Below are 21,288 nucleotides of genomic sequence, written 5' to 3' on the forward strand. Positions count from 1 at the left end.
GCAGGTGGGCCCGCTGCGTGGACAGGGCTCGCTAGACGGGTTCTGTCCCCCAGGAGCCGATATGTGAGCAGAACTTCGACGCCTACGTGACCACCCTCACCGACATGTACTCCAACGAGGAGTGCTACCAGAACCCCGAGAACAAGGACCTCCTGGAAAGCATCAAGCAGGCCGTGCGGGGCATCCAGGTCTAGGCCGGCCCGTGGACCAGGGCCCGCCCCCCGCGGGGCTCCACTGTTTACCTCCCTCGCCCTGCCCTCCCGTGCCGATTCCCTCCTCACAGTGACTTGGTCGAGGCCCGGGTGGCCTCCGGGGGTTATCCAAAGGGGTGCCTAGTGATCCGTCCCTCGATGTGCTGGCTGGGCCTCCGCCTCCTCTTCCTGAGTGAGGGCAGAACGTGAAGTATTACAAATTGATTTATTTTTGTTTTCTGGACATAATCTGAAGAGCAGCTCGAAGTCTCCAGTGGTTCTCAGGGAAGTTTCAGAGTGTGTGACCACAGAGCCCCTGCATCCCGGGGGCCGGGAGGGTGGCCGTGGAGCCAGCCCCCAGCAGGGCATCTGCTCGCGGGGCCAGTGTGGCAAGTGTGTGTTCTGTTTTCAGTTTGTTCGCTTTTGTGTTAAGGATGAAATGAAGCGCCGCCCCAGAGGGTAGAGCAAGAGCGGGCCTGCCGCCTGCCGCCGCCCCAGGAAGCCAGCCGGGCTGCCCCAGAGAGTCGGCTGCTGGCTCCCAGCAAAGCACCTCCCCTCTGGGGGCAGCCGGCCCCCAACACCGGTCAGACCTGAGCAGGGGCTGCGGCCTCTGCTCCCGCGTCTGGCTCAGGCCCAGCCAGGACTGTCACTGCCAGGTCACTGGGGTCACTGCTGAGCTTCAGCGAGGTGGATGCAGCTGCAGCAAGGTCTGGGGACAGATTCCCAATTGGAGACCACCCAGGTTTTACTTACTTGTAGATCTAGTCAAGATGGGGAAAAAGGCAAAATTTAATTCAACGTGTTACAAACACAGTGTCCCTACGTGTAAATAGAGTCCAAGTCGATCGTGACAGCAATTCCAAGTTAGTATTTAAAAGTAGAGAAACAGCTCTTTCTGGAAGAAATGAAAAGTAGTTAGTTTAATTATTCTGTAAATTATTTAATTTTGTCAAGATGTAAGTATTTATATTCACAACCTCTTTTATGTTAACGTTTGCTATTTATTTGACATTTTATTTATTAATTTTATACTATTTTAACTAGACCCCGACACCAGGACACCAGGAGAGAGAAATAAACGAAACCAGAGCAGAATTAACTGCCCAACAGCGAGACAGGCCACACAAAAGAATCTTGCTATAACTTCTAGTTATAATTTTGATGCAACCAAGTTATTTTTTATATATTTTGTTATTTATTCTTTTAATAATGGAATTTTTAAGGGAGTATTTTGTAACTGAGGAATTTTGATAATTTGGGGATGTCCTTCCCTCGGTCCAGTGGAAAGAAAGACTCGGTTTTCTCTGCCCTTTCCGTTCCTTTGGTCCCAGGCTCAGCGTGGTGCCGGGCTCTGTATCTACTGTTCGTTTGCGTGTAGCGCAGCTGTGTGTTGTGTCGCATCCGTGTGCGGGGTCGTGATGGTCCCTGGGAGGGTGTGCTGGCCGCTGCAGCTCCGAGCACTGCCCCCCCTAGCCCCTGTGCCCCCGCGGCTCCGACACTGTGACCCTCCTTCCTCAGGAAACGCGTGGAACCCACAGCGCAGCACTTCTCGGTGTGTTTGCAGGGTGATTTCCTAATAAAAGTCCACTCCGACTGTGAGTGTTGTGAGGACACCGCCTCTGTCCCGAGCGCTCCCCATCACCCGGTGGGGAGTGGGGGTGGGGGGTGGGCTCAGCCACCTCAGCCGGAGCCTATGTCCTCCCCGAAAGTGTGTTTGACAAGCCCTGAGGCATGGCACCGGGCCCGCAAGAGTGGGGGGGGGGGCGGTTCTGTGGGGCAGGGCCAGGGAGAAGAGCTCTTCCTGCTGAGGTTGCTAAGGGGGAGGAGGGGGTGCTGGCCTGGCCATCTCTCCTGGGCACAGGAGAAGGCTTGTAGGAGAGAGTGTGGACCTTCTTGAGGGAGACAGGGCCAAGAAGTGGAGAGAAGGGTGGAGGTGGGAGGGGAGGAGGCAGACGGGCCTCTCATGACCTTTCGCGAGAGCGAAACCTGGGTCCAGCCACACCTGAAGCTACTCCCCGGCACTGCCCAGGTACAGGAGGCACAGACTCCTTTCACTTTGAGTGAGGGTTTTGGCATTGCGGGAGCACCTCACCGGCTCACACTCTAGGGGCAGGCAGAGCTCTAGCCCCCTGGGGTTAGACTTGGATCAGGGGGTTCTTCTGGGCACATCCAAGCTGGGTGTCAGCGCACTCTGGCCTCCCTGGGAACCTGGCCCGGCGGGCCAACCCAGAGCCACCAGCTAACCTGTGAACCAAGGAAAAGCTTGGGAAATTCTGGTTCTCATTTCCAGCCCTGTCCCAGGCAGACGGGGTCCAGGAGGTGTTTGCAGGGGGACATTTGAGGTGCTTGGAAGGGCTCTGACTGAGGGCTGTGGGGACCAGAAGAGGAGGCACCACAAGGGAGAAGGTGGCTAGCCCCCTGTGAGAGGCCCCAGGAAGGATTCTGGGGTGTCCCCTTTGCAGAGGCCCCTGGGGTGGGGATGGGGCGGAGGCTGCACTCACAGAAGCAGATGCTTGGACGCAAGCAAGACTGACACCACGGTATCTCTTCTGCTGAGCTGCAGCCAGAAGTTCTGCAGTTTGCTCTTCCCAAACTGGGCCCTCCTCGTGGAGGCTGGTGCCCTCTTGTGCTCCTCCCGAAAGCTTTTCCTCTCCTAAGTCACAGGAGACAGTGAGGGGTGGCAGGGGGTGGGGTGTGGCTGGTGAAGGGGGCAGGGACTTGGGCTAAGAGTCCAGGTCATAGGACTTGCATCCTCAGTAATGTGGTGTCCTGTACACAGACCCCTGGACCCTGGTCTGACACAACCTCTTTGTGTCAGGTGTCCCCAAGAGAAAGAGGACTGAAAGGAGACCGATTAGACAGATGACAGATTTATTTTGACCAACTGGCTCCTGCAAGGGAGGACTCAGTGGGGACCCTGCCTGGCCGGCCAGCAGGCTGGAGATACAGGAGGAGCTGCACCCAAAGGCTTCTGGGGGTGGGGGGCTCCAACTTCTTCTTCCCAGCACGTCCGCGCCTCTGCTTAGAGGGTTTGACCAGCCTGGACATAGACCCCATCAAAGGAAATGCCCTCCCAGCACCAGGCAGACAGGTGTCTGACCAGCTACCTGGGCGTGTGGCCCAGCCAAGCACACACAGAAAACCAGTCACCTCGGACCCTGCCCTGAGCCCCTGCACTGCTAACTTTTTATTAGGGTGTTTTGTTTTAAGATGAGAAATTATTTCATGAGTCATTTTGCACAGACAGAGATGGATATTAGAGCGCACCGGTACTTTCAAATCGACACCAGACCACAGCCTCCTGTGAGAGACAAACAGCAGAGAAGCCCCAGCCTGAGTCTGAGCACCGGTGGACTCCACGCTCCGGCTGCGCACACTTGAAATGGGAAGAAACAGGGTTTCTTTTGGGGGAGAACTTAGGATGGTCCCAACTGGACAACTGTGCTGTGGCGACTCCTAGTGGTGAATTTCGCTTCTTGTTATCACTGTCCCCAAGTGGCTGGGAACTGAGGTGCTGACCTTCCCAGCTGATTTCACCTCCCAAACAGATGCAGGAGAGAAGGTTCAGGTATAAGCCCATCCATTTGGGATGTGCCCCCACCCTCACTCTGCTTCCTGGGCCAAATGCTCTTTCAAGCATGTGCAGGTAAGAATCTCACCCAGAGGCCTGGACACGGGGAGTGGGGATGAGACCTCCCCGTCCCCTGGAGGTATCAGACGGGTGGCCGGGGTAGGGGTTTTCCACACCCTCCCCACTTCCTCTGCCAAAGGCAGGGAGGTGGCTTGGGAAGCCCTTCCTGGCTGACAAGGGAGGAGCCCCCCCGAGGTGGCACCCAGCTTGTTTACCCGACTCCACTCCACCAGCCAGAGGCCCCCGTCTGCAGCCCTGACTCTGCTTCCTGATCACTGTCTGAGGTTTAGACACGGGCCTCTTCTCAAAAACAGGATGCCGTGTGCAAAACTCTTAACTGATAAAACGTTTTGTATTTACTGCCATCACAAACGCAATACTTGCCCAGAGTGAAAATGGCCAGACAGCACTGTGTGAATAAAATGAGATGCAGCATTCTCACCCAGGACCGGGACACCCGTGGAGACCGGCTGACACATACATTCCCCACGTGGCGCCATTTCCAGGGCCCTTCACACTCTGTACAGATCTATTTCCACCTGGTGTCACTTGCTTCCTGTCTGGAAATCTCCCCTTACCATGTCATACTGTGTGAGTGCTTCTTCTTCTAGGTTTCCCTTTATCATTTAAAAAAATAGCCATCTGTACTTTTGAAAGCAGTTTTAGGTTGACAGAAAAAATTGCAGATGGTGCAAGCCCTATCATTAGCATCGTGCATCGGTGCGACACATTGTCAAAATTAATACACCAAGACTGATAGACTAACTCAAGTCCACAGTTTGATTTCAGGGATCACAAGTTTGCTGTTGTCAGAAAATATCATTGCCATGCCCAAGTCACCTAGATTTTCTTCTGTGTTACTTTGTAGGACTTTCATTTGGATATTGAGGTGTGTGTCCAGCCTCGTTCTGGGGCATGTGGATGTTCAGTTGCCCCAGTCCGACTGTTGAAGACTGTCCTTTCTCCACTGTGCTGCCTCTGTTTCTTTGTCAAAGACGAGTTAACTGTATTTGTTGGGGCTATTTCTTGGCTCACCGTTCTGTTCTCTGGGTCTCTCTGTTCATTCTTTCACCAATCCCACACTGTCCTGATGATGTAATTTCAGTGAGTCCTGAAGTTGGCTGTGTCCACCCTCCACCCTTGTTCTCCTCCTCCAATGCTGTATAAGGTTTTTGTGGGTTTTTTTGCCTCTCCAAAATAATAATTTTTAATTTATTGATTGTTAAGGAAAGAAAGGTTGTGGGGGAGAGGGGGAAATCAACTTGTTGTTCCACTTGTTGATGCATTCATGGGTTGCTTCCTGTATGTGCTCTGGCCAGGGGCACCTGCAGCCTTGGTGCACTGGGACAGCGCTCTAACCACTATTAGGTGGGGTCTGAGCAGGGACCAGCCTGGGACTGATGATTCCTCCTGGCTGAGGCAAGACCCTCTGAGTACTCTGCCCAATGTCCCATGGACCACCAGGTTTCTAGTCTGGCTAGTAGGAACAGGAACTTCTCCCTGCCTGATGTGACTGTGGCCATTGTCACTCCTAATCACGCTTTTGCTGCCTGGGGCTGTCTCCCTGCATGCAGGGGCTTGCCGGGTCTCCACTGGGTCCTTGAGGGGAACTGCAGGTCTCCACGACCTTCCTCATGCCCAGTCTGCTCTGGGGCTGCTAGCTGCCTCGGTCCCCCTGCATTCGAAGTTCCATTTCCTCACCTCAGGGAGTCCTCCAGGCCCTGCTTGGGCTCCCTTCTGCCTTGTAGTTTGGGAACTGGCAGGAGTAGAAGGGGGCGATTGTAAGGCTTGGCCCAGTGGTTTCTCATCTCCCAGGAGTCTCTGAGCTTCGCTGGGTAACAGTCAGTGTCCGAAGAACTGCTGCTTCACAGGTGGGTCCACCTCTGGTTCTGGCAGGCATGAGAGCCTGTCCAGCTCCGGCCACTCCATCTCAGTCACAGCTTCAGAGTTTTTGGTGCAGAGGTTTAGTCACAGTCAACGAAGAACATTCTGGAGATGATGGCAGTGATGATGACACAACAATGTGAATGTGCTCAGTGCCAGTGAAACTAACCGTTAAAGTGACACATTTTATGTTATCTGTATATTTCCGCAATAAAAACTTACAAAGGGGGTCACCCGAGTCAAAGGAAGCCTTAGCACTGCACTTTGAAGACTTCACAACCCAGTATGACCCTGACTAATGGCCAGCAAGGGTGACTCAACAACTCTGGCAGGCAAGGGCTTCTCAGGCAGCCTGTGCAGGGGCAACTGCCTGGCCAAGAACATCCCAAAACCAGGTGCCGTCAAGCACAACTTCGCTGCTCTGGGATTGGGTCTACCTCCAAGAGTCTGGGGCCGTGAGACAACACCTCCCACGCCGTGTCCCACTGGCCACCAAAGCTTAGGTTGGTCAGCTTTGCCAGGACAGCCCTGTCAGCTCGAGGTGAACAAAGTGGACACACCCTGACCTGGCATCTTCTGTGTTGGACGATTGTGTGTGCGTGTGTGCACACACACACACGCACTCCTGCAGGACCAGGAGACCCAGCCCGCTGGGCTCTGCACACCACCCCACCCCTGCCCCAGAATGCTCTTCCCTCCTGTGCAGTTCACATCTGCATATCACTCCTTTTCATAATTATTTAGAAAAGTTCTCTTTGCCTCATAGAACCCTAAAGAACTTTACTAGTCTTTCCTTTGCCCAAGCTCAGCCCTCCCACATGTCAAAATGGGCATACTTCAACCAAGAACTCCTGGAGGAGAACCTGGGATACCATGTGTGGGTTGCCAAAGCCCCACCAGAAGACTCTATGATTGTAATGCCTCAGCTTCTCTTCCCACCTGTAAGACGTTCCTGTCCTTCATCTCTCTCAGGCATGCAGACTTGCACAAGTGTGCAAGAACTGAATTGCAGCCCCCTCCCCCCATCCTTTGGGTTTGAGGTCAACACTCAGGAACCACAATGCTGCGACAGAAGCATTCATTTCTTCAAATGACATTGCTGGGACTCGGGAGTCTTTTGAGATGTCTTCCCTTGTCCTTTTTGGATGAAACAGCTCCGCGATACTAAAACGTGTTTGTTCACAGCTGACTTTGCTGGACAGCTTAACCAGGCCTGTCCCCACTGCGGGCTTCTCTGCTGCGTCCTGGGAAAGACGGGCGATTCTGCCCCAGGCAGGTGGGGCAGGTGGTGCGGGTGATACAGGCGAGGGCGGCCGGGACGCCAAGCACGGACAGGCGGTCCGGGCCTGGCCTGCTGTCAGCACGCTCTAGGCGGGATCCATCTGGTCCTTCACTCCCTAGCCCGAATGACCCTTCAGTGCCACCCACACTACAGCAGTCCCCGCCGTCCGTGGCCGTCCAACACTCTGCCTGTCGTGCTCACAGAGGAGTCCTAGCTCGCGGTTTGGTGCCAAAGCGATTTTCCTCGCGCCCAGCTGCGCTCTGACCTCTGCATCCTTCGGAGCAAGGCCCGCTGTGCGTCTACTGGTCCGCCTGGATCTCGTGGGCGGGGCCCACCCCGGCACCACCCACCCCCGGTGCCGCTACCCGAAGCTGCACCCGGACGGGGCGCACGCGCAGTCGGGCCGTTGCCCGCGCAGGCGCACTGGGGCGGCGGATGTTTACGGCGGCGGAGGTCGGCGCAGCGCAGGCTGGCGGTAGACAGGCAGCGGCGCCCGGGGAGCTGCAGGTCGCGGCGGGCCGAGCCCGGAGGTAGAGCTGCCGCCGCCGCCGCCCTGCGGCTCTCCCTGCTGTCCACCTGTGCCCGCCCCTTGGCCCGAGAGCCTGCCCGGGGCCCCGGGGTCTCCCCGCCCCCCACCGTCCCCGTCCCGCGTCCCCGGAGCGCGTCGTCACGGCCGCGGGGCGCGGCGGCTCCCTAAGTTGCGCGGCGGAAACGTTCGCATTTAGTTTCCAGGCAAGTCAGGAGTTCCCGCGGGTGGACGCAGACAGTGCCTGGGGCCTTCGCGGGGGGGCGCTGTCGCCCCCAGCCTGGGGACCGGGGCGCGGGGTCGGCGCGGGGTCAGCCCCTCGCGTCGCTGCGGCTCGGAGCTGCCGCTCGGCCCCGGTCCCGGCGTCAGGCCGTCCTGCGGGGGCTCGGGGGTCCCGGGCGGCACTGTCCGCGGCCCGACCGTCGGTGGCGGCGGCCCTGGAGCGTGGGAGAAGGATGTCCCCTCGTTTCTCGTACGAGCTCAGGTTTTCAGAAGGAGACGCCGCAGTTTCTTACGTTGTCCTTCCCGCTGGGGTGCGGCTTTGGGCCCCTTTCCCAGCCCCTCCCACGCAAGTCACTTTGTCCTGACCTCCCCCGAGAAGCGAAGTTCCTGTTAGAACTGGGGCCTCCACGCGCGGCCGACAAACCCCGAGGACCCGATGGGACCCCACGTGCGAGCCCGCAGGGCCGACCACTGCCCGCGGCCCCGGGTCAGGTGGCGCAGCCTCTGAAGAGCGGTTCGCGCCCCGGTGGGTCTGCTAGGCAGTGGGCACGGATCGCAGGGATGGGTCGGGGGTTAGCGTTGAGCGGTGCAGTGCTGAGCGAGTCGAGAGGTCCTGGCAGATTCAGCACACATTCAGCCCCCGAGGGGGTTGCCCCCGTGAGAATAGCTAAAAGCCGCGTTTGTTGCGGGGAAGAAGAGCACAGGCTTATGGCCAGTCCTGGGTTTGAATTCCAGGTCAGCTGGCCGGGGATGGTCAGCAAAGCAAGTTCTCTGTCCTGTCCGTTTGCCTCCTAGTGTGGTGAAGCCAGAATGAGATTGTGACTGGCAGGTGGTGCCTGTGAAAAGGTTGGGTGGGCTGTTTGTACTGAAAAACAGACAAGCGAACACACTAGCTCTTACGAATACACTTTCAAAGTGAGGCGAAGTGGGAGAGAGGTGTGCAAAACAAATCCCGTGTTTGTCCAGCGTGGCACAGCTTCTGGGTGAGGGGCCCTGGGGCCCGTGGGGGCCCTGCAGTTCCAGGCCTTTTCCCCATACGCCCTGGAGCAACCACGCACAGCTGCACTTTCCACCGGTGACCCACATCTTCAGATGACTGTCCTGGACCAGGGGTGCAGACTGCAGTCTGAAAACTAAGTGGCTTATCCCAGATTAGATTTGACCTAATTAAAACTGGCTTTGGAGCAAACCTGACAGGCTCTGACGCAAACCGGGGCTGGAGACCTGCCCAGCAGACCATCTCGGTGGTGGGTGAAGTCCGCCACTTGGCCCTCCAGTCCTGCTGATGAAGGTGCAAGGCCCTGACTGGCCAGAAGGAGCCCCGGTCCCACACTTGTGTGCGCTCGTGAGGAGCAGGTGCTGGGTCACGGTGCTTGTTTCTTTCCTGGGGAGCCCTCTCCACCTCGGCTCCCACTTGTGAGTGGGGTGTCTCTGTGCCCAGCATTCCTCACAATCCCATCCTGTTACAAAGCCAGCAGGTTCTGAAGGGAAAGCCGGCGTAATCGGCGGAGTAACGAATCACAGTGTGTTACAGCATTTTCTGGCCTCCTTCAGAAAAGGTGTTAGTCTTTGAGGTCAGATGTTTTCCTTTCCCCCCAACAGTGGATGAGCTGCCTGGTGCTCTGTTAGCATGTCGTGTGCAGGACGGCCGTTAGTTGGAGAAAGTTACGTGGAGTAAGCATAAAATGGGAACAGATAATTCTGTACTTTTTGGAGGAGTAAGACCTCTACAAAGCACTTTCCCTAAGAATTCGGGGAAGGTGCATCACGTACCATCAGTTGGCTCCGAGGGGACGCACAGTGTTGCTTGGTTTCTGGAAGGCAGGTGGGGAGAAGGTGGTAAGTGTCTGACTGCCCTCCAGGAGCTGGGAAGGCCACGTGGCTGACTTGGAAAGGGGGTGAGGGTTGGAGTAGCAGCTCTTCCTGCCCGGGAACTGCAGCCTAGAAACGGACCGCTGTCTGCTGGGTGCAAGAGTCTGGGTATTGTTTTTGCCTGAAGTCCAGAGTGTGCCAGAGTGTGCAGGTGAGGGGTTGTCACGTCAGCTGTACGTGGGTGCAGAGTCGCCAGGTGAGACACAGGACAGCACCTACAGCTGAGTTTCAGATGAACACCGAGTGCCTGGTAGTGCTTGTTGTCCACCTGAGTTCCAGGGTTTTATGCTTCGAAGACTCGCAGAGAGAGCCGCAGCCCTCGAACGGCTCCCAGAGCAGTGGCTCTGAGTAGCGGTTTCAGACGCCTGCTCTCGTGTTTGCATTTGGTGATTTCGCTGTAGGTGCCTGTATCCTTGTGAAGGTAGGTCTGCCTTCAGAATAAGTTTAACCCTGAATTCCAGACTTGGTAGATTGACGAGAGTCACCAAGTGTGGAAATCACAGTTTAGTGATGTTTTAAAGTTGTTAAATATGTTTTAAGTGTCTCAAGTTCATTAGAATTCAGTTGATACTGGAAAGGACAGACTTCCTTCTGTGTGGACATCATTCCTTCCAAATGTGACGTCTTTGGGGCTGGGGCAGGTGGGCATTGACCAAACACACTCCATCTGCATTATTTTCAGAAGTCCGTTTGCAGTGGGTGTGTGTTCCGAACTTTCGTTGTTCTGTATTTACTCTTACTGTGAACAGCTCTTCTGAAAGGCCCTGACTGAGTGTAGCCCTCGTGTGCTTGTGAGGATGGGCGGGGCCGTGAGCGCCGGCGAGGACAACGACGAGCTGATAGACAACCTGAAGGAGGCGCAGTACATCCGGACGGAGCTGGTGGAGCAGGCCTTCCGCGCCGTCGACCGCGCGGACTACTACCTCGAGGAGTTTAAGGAAAATGCTTACAAAGACCTGGCATGGAAGCATGGCAACATCCACCTGTCGGCCCCGTGCATCTACTCAGAGGTGATGGAGGCCCTGGACCTGCAGCCGGGGCTCTCCTTCCTGAACCTGGGCAGTGGCACCGGCTACCTCAGCTCCATGGTGGGGCTCATTCTAGGTAACTGGGCGAGTCTGCAGCAGCAGAGAGGCTGAGGGCAGCGACCTGTCCTGCTGCCCTTGACCTTCCCAGCAGTCGCGGGGGGCACCCTTCCGTCCCTGTCCCCTCCCACCTGGGCCTCCAGTAGGGGCGCAGCATGCCCCCTCCCGACAGCAGAGCCTTTGACCCTGGTGTACATCTGGACGTGACCTGCTTTTTTTGCTTAGTGGAGTCACTCTGTCCCCAAACCGAGAAAAATTAACTTTAAAGTCCCCGGGGAATTAAAGTTCTCTGAAGCAATTTTTGTTTGTTTTGGTATTTGAGTACTGGAGTAATTAATACCTGCCTGTTTACTTTTAGATAAATTCCAGGATGAGAGGGATTTCGCAAGTCTTCTTATTTGTAGCCATTTGGCAACAGTGTTAGATATCTGAGGATTAACTAATTAATTTAAAAAATTTTTTTTCTGAGGATTAATTTAATTTCTATTTGGGGCAAAATGTGGTGGGGGGAAGGCATGTTAATGGCTGTCGTGGCCGAAAGCTTGGTGGGGGTCTATGGAGGGCAGACGAGACCAGGTCCTGGGCATCTAGGCCAAACCCTGGCAGCCTTGCTGGGTAGAAAAGGCAACCCTGTTCCATTGCCCTTTGTTACGATGCGTTTGCAGAAGAAAGCTGTAAGTTGTTTCGAAGGGACTTGCGTTGGGTATAGCTAGGGGAGAGGGAAGGTGAAGCAGGCCAGCTCTGTCTGTAAGGCTTGGCTGTGGGGGCAGGCGGGCAAATTCAGGTGGGAGGGAGCGCAGGCGTCTGGTGCAGGGCTGGGTCTCTGGGTGAGAGCTGAGACGGTGCCCGGCAGATGAGAGGTCTCAGCATGGAAGGCAGGCAGCCCTGCCGGTAGTCACCTCGTCTTCTCCCTCCCTCCGGTCCACTGTAATTTAATTTGGACGTGTCAGAACTTTTCTCTTGTCATGCATCTGTCTCACTGTGTTCCCAGAGGAGGGACTGGAGCGGAGAAAGCTGGGTGGGGGCGCAGGAGCTGGGGGCTGCTGGGAGTCTGGTACTGTTTGATGTTGGTTCCCTGAATACGGAGATTCCCCGCAAGGTTTTTGCCTGAGGGAGATCCTGAATGTGGCAGACGAGGGATATACATTGCAACATTGTTTCTAGTAGTTGTGAGAGCTGCTTTAGAAAATCTTTGCGGGAACAGTTGGTTTTTGTGGATGTCGAGTGCAATTTCTGTTTGTTTGTTTTTAAGATTTTATTCATTTCCAGAGAAGGGAGAAGGGAGGGAGAGAAAAAGGGAGAGAAACATCAGTGTGTGGTTGTATCTCATGCGCCCCCTAGTGGGGACCTGGTCTGCAACCCAGGCATGCGCCCTGACTGGGAATGGAACCCATGACCTTGGTCTGTGGGACAGTGCTCGGAACCACCAAACCACACTGGCCAGGGCAGACTATGGCTGTTTCACATTTTCAAATAATTCTCTAGAAGTTGGAGAATAGGGCTTAGGCTTTGGGAAGCTGTGGAATCAGTATCGCAGAGAAGCGAGTGTTTTCGATGTTAGCAGAGGCTACTCTGTGTGAAGAGTGGTGTGGTGATTAGGCCAGTATCGGGTTAAGACGGGAGAACCTTGTGAGCTCCTGTAATCGCTCTCGCAGAGTCAGAGCCTGTGCAGCTGACGAGGGAGCGGTGAGGCTTAAGAGTTGTTGCTCCAGCCCTGGCAGCTGTCCTGTCTGAACCCTCTAGGTCCTTTTGGCGTAAACCACGGCGTGGAGCTTCATCCAGACGTGATTGAGTATGCGAAGCAGAAACTGGACTTCTTCATCAGGACCAGCGACAGCTTCGACAGGTGAGGCCGAGGCCTGGCCCTCTGGGGCTGCAGTGGGACCCGGGCGAGATGCAGGGTTCCAGGACCAGAGTGTGGCGGGAGCACAGGGCATGTGTGGCTGTGTCCTCATGATTTAAAAATATTTTGTACTTTTAAGGGTTTGCTTAACTGTGATGCCTAGGTGAAGGCGACCTTTCACCGATATAGTAAGAGAGGGAAACTGTTCATTTTGCTCAGTGTCAGCTGTCTCTGATGGAGACGCTTTGTTACCTAATTGTTTCTGAAAGAGAGTGTCACATTCGTCTTTAAACAGTACTTGTAAGTAACCCTTGCCGCTTTGGTGAAAGTTCTTATTCTAGGGATTACAATGTTCAGAAAAACCGAATGTATTCTACGTGCCCTCATTTCACTTGTGCAGCAACTTTGAACAAAGTAATGAGTTAAATGCAGAGTAAAGATGAGGGTGATTGGAGGGTGGTGATTTTATCTTGGATCCTGCTCACAATACTCACGTGTGTGATCTGTGGTTTGGAATTTGTAGGGTTCCAATTACTTTTTTTAAAATTTTTATTTACTCATCTTTAGAGGGGGAAGGGAAGGAAAGGAGAGAGGGAGAGAAATATCAATGTATGGTTGCCTCTAGTGCATCCCCTACTGGGAATTGCCCTGAGAGGGAATCGAACTGCAATCCCTTGGTTTGCAGGCCTGCGCTCAATCCACTGAGCTACACCAGCCAGGGCTGTAGGGTTCCAATTATTAATAGTTTAATTCTCCCTGAGCTCCAGCTCCCAGTTTCTGGCTGGTTACGTTGTATCACGTTGCCCAGCGACTGCCAATGAAAATGTCTGGCTTGTGGCTGGTATCGCAGTTAGTTGCTGGGATGTAGAGACTGTAGAGACCAAGGGTGGGTCCCCGTCTGTGGACGAACACCGTTTTCACTGGCAGGTTCGACTTCTGCGAACCCTCCTTCGTGACCGGCAACTGCCTGGAGATTGCGCCAGACTGCTCCCGGTACGACCGGGTGTACTGCGGCGCGGGTGTGCGCAGGGAGCACGAGGACTACATGAAGAGCCTGCTCAAGGTGGGCGGCATCCTGGTCATGCCGCTGGAGGAGAAGGTCAGACCCCTTCCCGGCCGGCGTCCTCGTGCGTCCTCCTCTCTGCGAGGGTCTGCTCTGGGAGGTTGCTGTGTCTGTCCCCTGTCCCCTCGTGACCGCTGCCTGTGTCCCACAGAGGAGACGGGCGGGGGCAGGCACGGGCTCCACAGAGCCACCATGGACACCCCCAGGCTCTGCCCCCCGCCCCTCCCCCACGCTGCGCTCCTGCACCGGCTGTGCTTTTGGGAGGCTGGCGTGTGTCGGAAGTGCTGGGGTGAGGCTGTTCTGGTTGGCCGTCTGGTTGTGACCGGCTGTGCTAGTGAGCAGTTCACCAAACCCTTGCGTGGTGGGAGCCTTGCCCAGGTCTGCCGTTCGGTCGTAGCTGTTTGGTGTGTGCTCTTTTTCCTTGCCCCTTCCCACGGCCGTTTAGCCCCTTATACCCCCCACCCCTCCACACTGTTCATGTCCAGTAGTCCTTCTGCCTCTTTCCTTGCTCCTTCCACTCCCTAAATCGCACCCCCCGCTATTGCTGTCATCCCGCTCTTGCATCGGTGATACGGGTTTAAATGGAAAAGGCAGGCGTGACCAGGTTGTGGGGGAAGATGTCTCTCCATCATAAGAACTAGGAAAAATGGAAACAATAAAATTAAGAGAATGTGTGTGTGTTCACCATTTTCGGTAATTAAAAAAAAAGATTTTATTTATTCGTTTTTAGGGAGGGAGAAAGAGGGAGAGAAACATCAGTGTGTGGTTGCCTCTCGAGCGCCCCCTGCTGGGGACCTGGCCCACAACCCAGGCCTGTGCCCTGACTGCAACCCTGTGGTTCACAGGCTGGTGCTCGATCCACTGAGCCACACCAGCCAGGGCAATTTTCTGTAATTTTTCACGTTTAATTTATTTTGGTCTCTGTTGTTTGAGAAGCAGCCGTTTGTTCACCTTAGGAAATGAGTGAATTGGGGACGCTGCTCCCAGGTTCCACAGCAATGGCCGAGTGTGGCCCTCGACCTGCCTGCGGTGTGACGTCCTTGTGCAGACAGCGACTGTGCGTGTTGCGTGTTTCGGATTGCACACAGGCTCACGTGCAGAGGTCGTGACTGTGACTTCCAGCCCATCAGCGCTCACACTGTCGTCTGTGGTCCAGGCCCAGCGGCCACTGAGGTGGTGGCCCCGGGCCATGCTTGACACAGGCTGCGTCGTCCCTGTGAGGTGATGCCACGTGAAGGCTGTGTGAAGCGAAGACAGTAAGGGAAAAAATAGAAGGTTTACAAGAGAGACTGAATCTCTGAAAATGAAAACAAATCCGCTCACACCGACCTGACCTGGACAGCACCAGGCCCCCGCCCCCGGGAACTTGGCTGAGGTGTGGGCCGGCGGGGACCACGCCTGCCCCATGTACAGAAACTTGCTCGCTGGCATCACAGCGAGGGCTGTGCGAGGGCTCGGTCTCTGAAATGCAATCACACGGCTAGCACTGACCGGACAGTTGGTGGTGATGTCCGTTAGTGTTTTGTGATTGTCTCAAAGTGCATTTGAATGGTGCGTGTAAGTTGGGGTCAGTGCCGGGCTTGTGCGTTGCCTCCGGTCGCTGTGTCTCCCAAGTGTCTCTTCATCTGTGAGTTCTTTTTCTTGGCGATTCGCTTGTTGAAGAAGTGAGGTCGTTGGTCGTGCAGAGCGGCCTGCAGCCTGGACCTGGGGCCACACGTTCATGTGCTGTGCCCCCGGGAGCTGGCAGCTGGCTCTCGGACCTGCGCTCCATGTCAGCACCACGCTGTGTGACGCTTGTTTGCTGTGCGTGGTGCCACCGTCGCCACCAGCTCTCTGAATTCTGTAGCTGCTGAAAGATTTCCTGCCTGTCGCCTCTTTGCTCCCCCAGAAACTTGCCAAGTGTGGCGTCCAGCCTGAGCAAGTCCTGCCGTCCCCAGTAGGTCAGCGTGTCGCCTGAGTGGGTGTGTACTTTACAGACAACTGGAAATTGTGGTGGTTTGGCAAAAATACTCAGGGCCTGTGCTGCAGGCGTGTTGCCGCTGGGCGAGCCCACGGCCGTGGGTGTGGGCGGTTCTCGTGCTCACCCGACAGCGCAGGGTGGGGTGCACAGTGATGGGGGTTGCCCAGCGTGTGTTGCTTGTGCTTCAACATTTGAGGCTCATTATGACAAGAACTTCTTGTAAACAGTGTCTTCGCTGACATTTGAGAATGTGAGTGACTTGTTTATCAGGCATGACTTTCTCTTTCATTTCTAAGACTTGTGACGCAGAGTCTTAGTTCTCGGAGGGTGTGCTGGTGTGCAGAAGAGGGCGGGTCTGTGTCAGAGAGGATGGGGGGGCGGCGAGCACGTGACTGGGGGGGCTGTTGGAGCCCTGCTCTGCCACGCCAGTGTCCTGGCGTGGCACCACTGGGCGCCCACTGGGGCTCTTTAGGGCGCGGCTCCCAGGCGCATGGACGCCCGCAGGGACGTCACCATGGTGCTGTGACCGCAGCTGTGTGGTGCTGGGCGTGGTCCCCACAGGCTGTAAGAAGCCCTGGGTGTCCCCGCCCCGTCTCCCCAACACTGAAGGTGGTTGTGTCAGAAGCCCTGGTCCTTGTCTGCGCCTTCCCTCCGATGTCCCCAACCTTCTTCCTCCACCACGTGACCTCCTGTAACTGGGCGGGAGGGTGAGAACCGCGAGCTTTCCGAGTGAACCCGTTGGCGGCACTGTGAGTGAGTTGGTTTGCGTCACCTCACGTCAGGGTCCCGTGGCATTGGGCTCTCTTGGGACCCCGAGTCTGCGCGTTCAGGTCACACGTGGGAATGACTGTGTTTGTGTCAAACTGACCGGCAGCCGAGGCCCGCGCTCACTCTCGTTCTATCTCTGGGCAGCTGACGAAGATAACCCGTACCGGCCCTTCCGCCTGGGAGACCAAGAAGATTCTGGCCGTGTCCTTCGCTCCTCTGGTGCAGCCGCCCCGCTCCGGGTCTGGGAGGCCCAGGCTCGTCCAGTTACGTGAGTCCAGGGGCCCCAGCACAGTGTTAGGTGTTTCAGCCTCATCAGGAGGAGCCTCTCACGCTTGAGGGTGTCGTGCGGTCCCTGCAGGGCAGATGATCCCGTGCTGCCACCTGGGCTCCGGAGGCGACGGCCCGGCCCAGCCTTGTGTTCCCAGCCGGGAAAAGTCACATGGATGAAGACGGGGCAGCTGGGTGAACGAGGGACAGGCAGGCAGGAGCCAGCGAGGGTGCGGTGGGGGCTGTCCAGGTCTGAGGGGACAATCAGACCTAAGACACTGGCCTGGACACAGAAGGGCTCGGGGGAGGCTCATGGGGACCTTCTTGGTGTGGGTTCATGGGGGGCTCTGGACCCCGGTCAGGACTGCGCTAGAGCCCCAGGGCGGCTGGCCGGTGTCTGCTTGTTGAAGCCACAGATTCGATGTCAGAGGGAGGAGTGAGCAGGCAGAGGGGAGAAGAGGCGAAGTCAGAGCCTTGGGGAGCAGCACAGTGGCCGGGTAGCGGGGGAGCCAGTGGGAGGCTTGGGCTGGGGCCAGAGCTGGGCCGTCTTCCCTAGTGGCTCCTTGGAGAGGCTGGCGCTGGTGGTGGGAGGTCAGGTGGCCTGTGAAGGACTCGTTGCAGCTGCCTTGGGAGCCGCAGCGAGTGGCAGGGTAAGGCCTGGAGGCCTTCGTGGAAGAGGAGGACAGTGGAGCAGAGAAGAGTCGGTGCTGGTGTGGGGACAAGGTGCTGAGAATTTAGTCGTGGGAGCTTCCGGGCTGCCCTGGGGCGGTGGGCAGAGACTCTGCACAGGCCCCCCCAGTTTGGCCGATAAAGTTCCAGACTGGGGGCCCGCACCATAGGCTGAGGTTGTCTGGAACCTCGAGGTGCTGAGGGGAAGAACTGATGCTGACCTGGAGCTGAATGGACCCACACCCTCCATGCCCTGTCCCCTCGCCCTGGAAAGAACCCTCACGGGCCGTGTGTACAGGGCCTGCTGGAAACTGAGTTGTAATTGCCAGATTCCACTTTTCTTTGGTGTACTTTGGAGTTTTGGGGTTTTTTTTTAAGATAAATTTAAAGGTTATTTATTTTATTTATTTTTAGACAGAGGGGGAGGAAGGGAGGGAGAAAGGGAGAGAAACATCACTGTGTGAGAGACACATCCATCAGCGCCTCTCACCCACCCCCAACTGGGGGCCTGGCCTGCAACCCAGGCCTGTGCCCTGACTGGGAATCGAACCGGTAACCCTTTGGTTCTCAGACTGGCACTCGGTCCACTGAGCCACACCAGCCAGGGCTGGAGTTTTTTTCTTAAAAATGTTGTGCATTTGTTTTTCTCTACTTCAACAAAAAGGAAACAGTCGGTCTGTAAAGTGCTGTGAACACGTTAAGGCAGAAGTGAGCGTGCTGGACGAGAGGGTCCGTGAGGAGACACTCTCTCCGCAGGGACGAGATGAAGAGGTCCAGGAGGGCGGGGCCAGGCTCTGGCTCTGCCGATGGGGCAGCCGGCAGGGCTGCTCCAACCTTGTCTAAGTTCAGGGTCACGTCTGTACGTGGCGTGTCTCCTGAAGAGAGCTCATGGGCCTGAGGACACGCAGGCGTCGGGTGGTTCGGCCTGTGCTGCTGCCGCAGATGCTGACGCCTGTCCTTTGCACCGCAGCCCCCCTGGCGGTCCGCAGCCTCCAGGACCTGGCCCGCATCGCCATCCGGGCCGCCATTAAGAGAGTCATTCACCAGGAAGCGGCGAGTGGCAGCGGGAGTGGCCTGAGGACCACTCCCAGGCTCAAGCGAAGGAGAGTTCGGCGCCGTAGGATGGAAACCATCGTCTTTCTGGACAAAGAGGTCTTTGCCAGTCGCATTTCCAGCCCGTCCGAGGACAGCGGCTGTGAGGGTTTGGAAGAGGAGCCACAGGAGGAGGAGCAGAGCCCAGCCGAGACGAAGCCCGAGCCCCCGGTGAACTTCCTGCGGGAGAAGGTCCTGCGCCTGCCCCTGCCGGAGCCCCTGAGGTGCTACCTGCTCTACTACAGGGACAAGTGAGCGGGCGGGGGGGGGGGGCAGGCGCCCGTCTGCNGGGGGGGGGGGGGGGGGGGGGGCAGGCGCCCGTCTGCCCTGTCCGCCCTGTCCGCCCTGTCCGCCCTGTCCGCGTCCACTCTGGCCTTCCTGACTGTGGCGTTCCCGTTGAGCGATTGGGTTTCTGTGACTGCAGATCTGCCCAGCGCATGGGAGAGCGGCATCTGGGCGGGGACAGCGTCTCCCAGAGACGGGCGCTTCCTTCCCGCTGCTGTGCTCCTCCTCCCCACGGCCTGTCTGCCGCTGCGTTGCCAGGGACGCCCGTGTCGGCTCCAAGTGGGGCTGTGTGTGGCACGTGAAGGGAAGCACAGGTTTGCGAGTGCACGAACTCCCGTGTGCGTGTGACGCGCGTGTGTCCAAGTGTGGACTGGGTGTTATCGGCAACTTGGTTCCTGGCCCCGAGGCTCAGCGACCCTACTTTTCCAGAGGGGGACACGATTGAGAAGCTCCCTTATTTTAAGTAAATGAAGTGACTCTCGGGAGTTGCCGGTCGTGTTTTTTCCATTGTGTGGGGGAGGAGGGAGGAGAGTAGCAAACCGCCAGATGTCTGTTAGTTCCAGAAGAATCCCAAGGGACTTTTCCCCGACCCTGTGTTCCCTTGGAAAGAACCCACATCTAGTGACCCCTAAAAGGGTGTCCTGAGGAGTGAAACAGTGTAAGCGATCGGCCTCACCGCTTTGGCCCCAGCGAGGCGCAGACTGGCTTTTTAAAAGGCCCCGGTGTCTGGGGGTCGCCCTGCATGGCCCCCAGGGCCCGCGGGAGGCGTTCAGACTGGGGGGTGTCTGGGGCCCCTGCACACCCCCCGTGTGCTTTCTTCTGTTCTTTCACTCCCGGCGGCCGTTGGTCCTGCCGACGCTGCTGCTCCGGAGACTTCCTCACCTGGTTCTGGAGAGGAACGTGTGTTGGCTTGGCGTTTCCCTGGGGAACACACATGCGCCGGACCGGTGCCGTGGCAGGGGCCGTGGTTTTGCGCGGGCTGCTCGCCAGGTGGCCTAGCACCGGATCAGGGTGTGGGCCCAGGAGGAGCGGGGCCTGTCATTCCGAAGTGGCATCAGGTCATCCAGCACATTGGCTCTTTCCCACATTTTTAGCCGGAAGGGAGGAGTGGTCAGGTGTTAACAGGGAACCTGAACTCACCGACACAGGCGGAGCCCTAGACCCGCGGGCAGTGTCACCCTGTGCCCCTGGGACGTTGCTGAGGTTTGGTGTCTGTGGCTTCAGTGACATGACGGAGTTCTGGCCGTTTTTTCACTCGACTGCTTTTTCTCAAGTGACTGGACCATCTTCGTCCCAGGATGCCGTGTGTGTGCAGCTCAGAGTGTGGGGGTGTGGTCCTGGGTCCGCACGGACGAGCACTTGTGCCGGGGTCGCTCCACACCTGAGGCTCCTGGCCTGCGGCTCAGGGCTGCGCGTCACGCTCCTCGGGGATGGTGTCTGTCTGCGGGCATCGCTCTGACCGCTGTGCGAGGCCTCTGGGAGACGAGAACATTTCCGGACACACTAAATATGTGGCATCTGTGGCATCTGTCATATTATGTTGCCCAACTAAATTCTTCTCCTGTGACTGTATGTGGATTTCTTTTATTTCCACCCGTGTTTGCCTTGTAGAAAGGCAATACATAAGACAGGTTTTTCCCTGTATATGCTAACCCTTTTCTAACATTCTGTATTTACACGTTGTCAGTTGTTACTTTCAAACCGGAACGTGGTTGAAGACATAAAGATATAATATATATGAAATACCTTGGTGTTTATCTTGTAAAGGAGGACTGCCTGGGTTCCTGTGCGCCCCGTCTGCAGCTCTGCCCGACGCCGCGCGTGCTGGACAGCTCTTGGCTGCCGCCTTCCGAGCAGTCTGTGTTTTTATGTGTGACCTTTGTCTTGGAAGTAGTGAAGCCATAGAAATGTACAGAACAAATATCAAATTTATAAATATCAAGTATGTCCTGTAAACACCAACTGTGTATGTGAGCATACTTCTGCCAGCCCGAGACTTGGAGGGTTGACGCAAGCGCTGGAAGCGGGTGAGAGCGAGCGGGTGTTTGTGACGCGCAGGCAGGACTGAGTGAAGGCGTCGAGACACTGCGGCCATCCCAGCGTGGCCTTTGCTTCCCGTGCGGGATAAGAGTGCTCGACCACCTTTTTTTTCCAAAAATAAACCTTTTTCTCTCTTAGAATGTGTTTTCTTTCGCTCTTTGTATTATTGCCACTCTGGTGTGTGAAGCGTGTCCGGGTCACTTTGTTGGCACAGTTTTTCCCAGCGAAGGGGGAGGGTCAGAGGTAGGGGGCTCAGGGCTGGTTTGGGGTCAGGGTCAGGGGTTAGGGATGGGTCAGCTAGGTCAGGGTCAGGACTTCAGTGTTTGAGGCACACCATTCGTTTTTCATTTCAAAGCCCAGTCTTCTCTGCACACCATTGCTACTGTTTCAGCCCATCTGGGCTGCTGTAAGGAAATGCTGTTTGGGGATTTCTGGCGGCTTCTACACAGCAGGTGGGTGGCTGGGAACGCCAAGATCCAGGCCCCAGCAGGTGATGTGTCTGCAGTCTGCCTCCCAGCTTGCCCTGTTTCTCCCCTTTGACCTCACATGATAGGAGTGCAGTGGAGCTTGCTTTAAAAAATTCTGTATTTTCACACTGGGGAGCGGGG

General features: G+C 56.4%; 2 protein-coding genes across 7 annotated transcripts in view; both read left to right on the forward strand.

The window, feature by feature from the left end:
* MYT1 (myelin transcription factor 1) overlaps window positions 1-1,790 on the forward strand; it is a 50,427-nt gene extending 48,637 nt beyond the window's left edge. The window contains exon 25 of the mRNA XM_037060145.1: window positions 54-1,790. Coding sequence (XP_036916040.1) covers window positions 54-194 — 141 coding nt within the window. The 3' untranslated portion in view covers window positions 195-1,790. The remainder of the gene's footprint in view (window positions 1-53) is intronic.
* Window positions 1,791-7,401: 5,611 nt separating this feature from the next.
* Window positions 7,402-20,552, forward strand: PCMTD2 (protein-L-isoaspartate (D-aspartate) O-methyltransferase domain containing 2). Of its 6 annotated transcripts, none has more exons than XR_005068522.1 (7): window positions 7,402-7,518; window positions 10,358-10,712; window positions 12,437-12,539; window positions 13,464-13,635; window positions 16,472-16,595; window positions 17,151-17,608; window positions 18,234-18,248. XR_005068522.1 is itself a non-coding variant. In XM_037060150.1 (7 exons), exons 2-6 carry the CDS (start codon window positions 10,406-10,408, stop codon window positions 18,608-18,610), a joined length of 1,047 nt encoding a protein of 348 aa, XP_036916045.1. In that variant the 5' UTR covers window positions 7,403-7,518; window positions 10,358-10,405; the 3' UTR covers window positions 18,611-18,624; window positions 18,716-20,552. The 6 variants fall into 6 exon arrangements, 5 of the variants coding, with proteins under 5 accessions (XP_036916045.1, XP_036916044.1, XP_036916041.1 ...); XM_037060150.1 differs by lacking the exon at window positions 17,151-17,608 and adding an exon at window positions 18,716-20,552 and having other exon boundaries at window positions 7,403-7,518; window positions 13,464-13,599; window positions 18,234-18,624; XM_037060149.1 differs by lacking the exon at window positions 17,151-17,608 and adding an exon at window positions 18,716-20,552 and having other exon boundaries at window positions 7,403-7,518; window positions 10,382-10,712; window positions 18,234-18,624.
* The last annotated feature ends 736 nt before the right edge of the window (window positions 20,553-21,288 follow it).

The sequence above is a fragment of the Sturnira hondurensis genome, unplaced genomic scaffold, assembly GCF_014824575.4.
Source record: "Sturnira hondurensis isolate 20B ecotype Veracruz unplaced genomic scaffold, ASM1482457v3 Scaffold0011378, whole genome shotgun sequence".
NCBI lineage: Eukaryota > Metazoa > Chordata > Mammalia > Chiroptera > Phyllostomidae > Sturnira > Sturnira hondurensis.

What these genes read in the sequence shown, in the direction of transcription:
- PCMTD2 (XM_037060149.1), top strand. Translation starts at nt 10,406, where the DNA reads ATGGGCGGGGCCGTGAGCGCCGGCGAGGACAACGACGAGCTGATAGAC. An exon ending in ACCAGCGACAGCTTCGACAG is followed by an intron (nt 12,540 to 13,463) that starts GTGAGGCCGAGG and finishes TTTCACTGGCAG; the next exon opens with GTTCGACTTCTGCGAACCCT. An exon ending in GCCCAGGCTCGTCCAGTTAC is followed by an intron (nt 16,596 to 18,233) that starts GTGAGTCCAGGG and finishes TTTGCACCGCAG; the next exon opens with CCCCCCTGGCGGTCCGCAGC.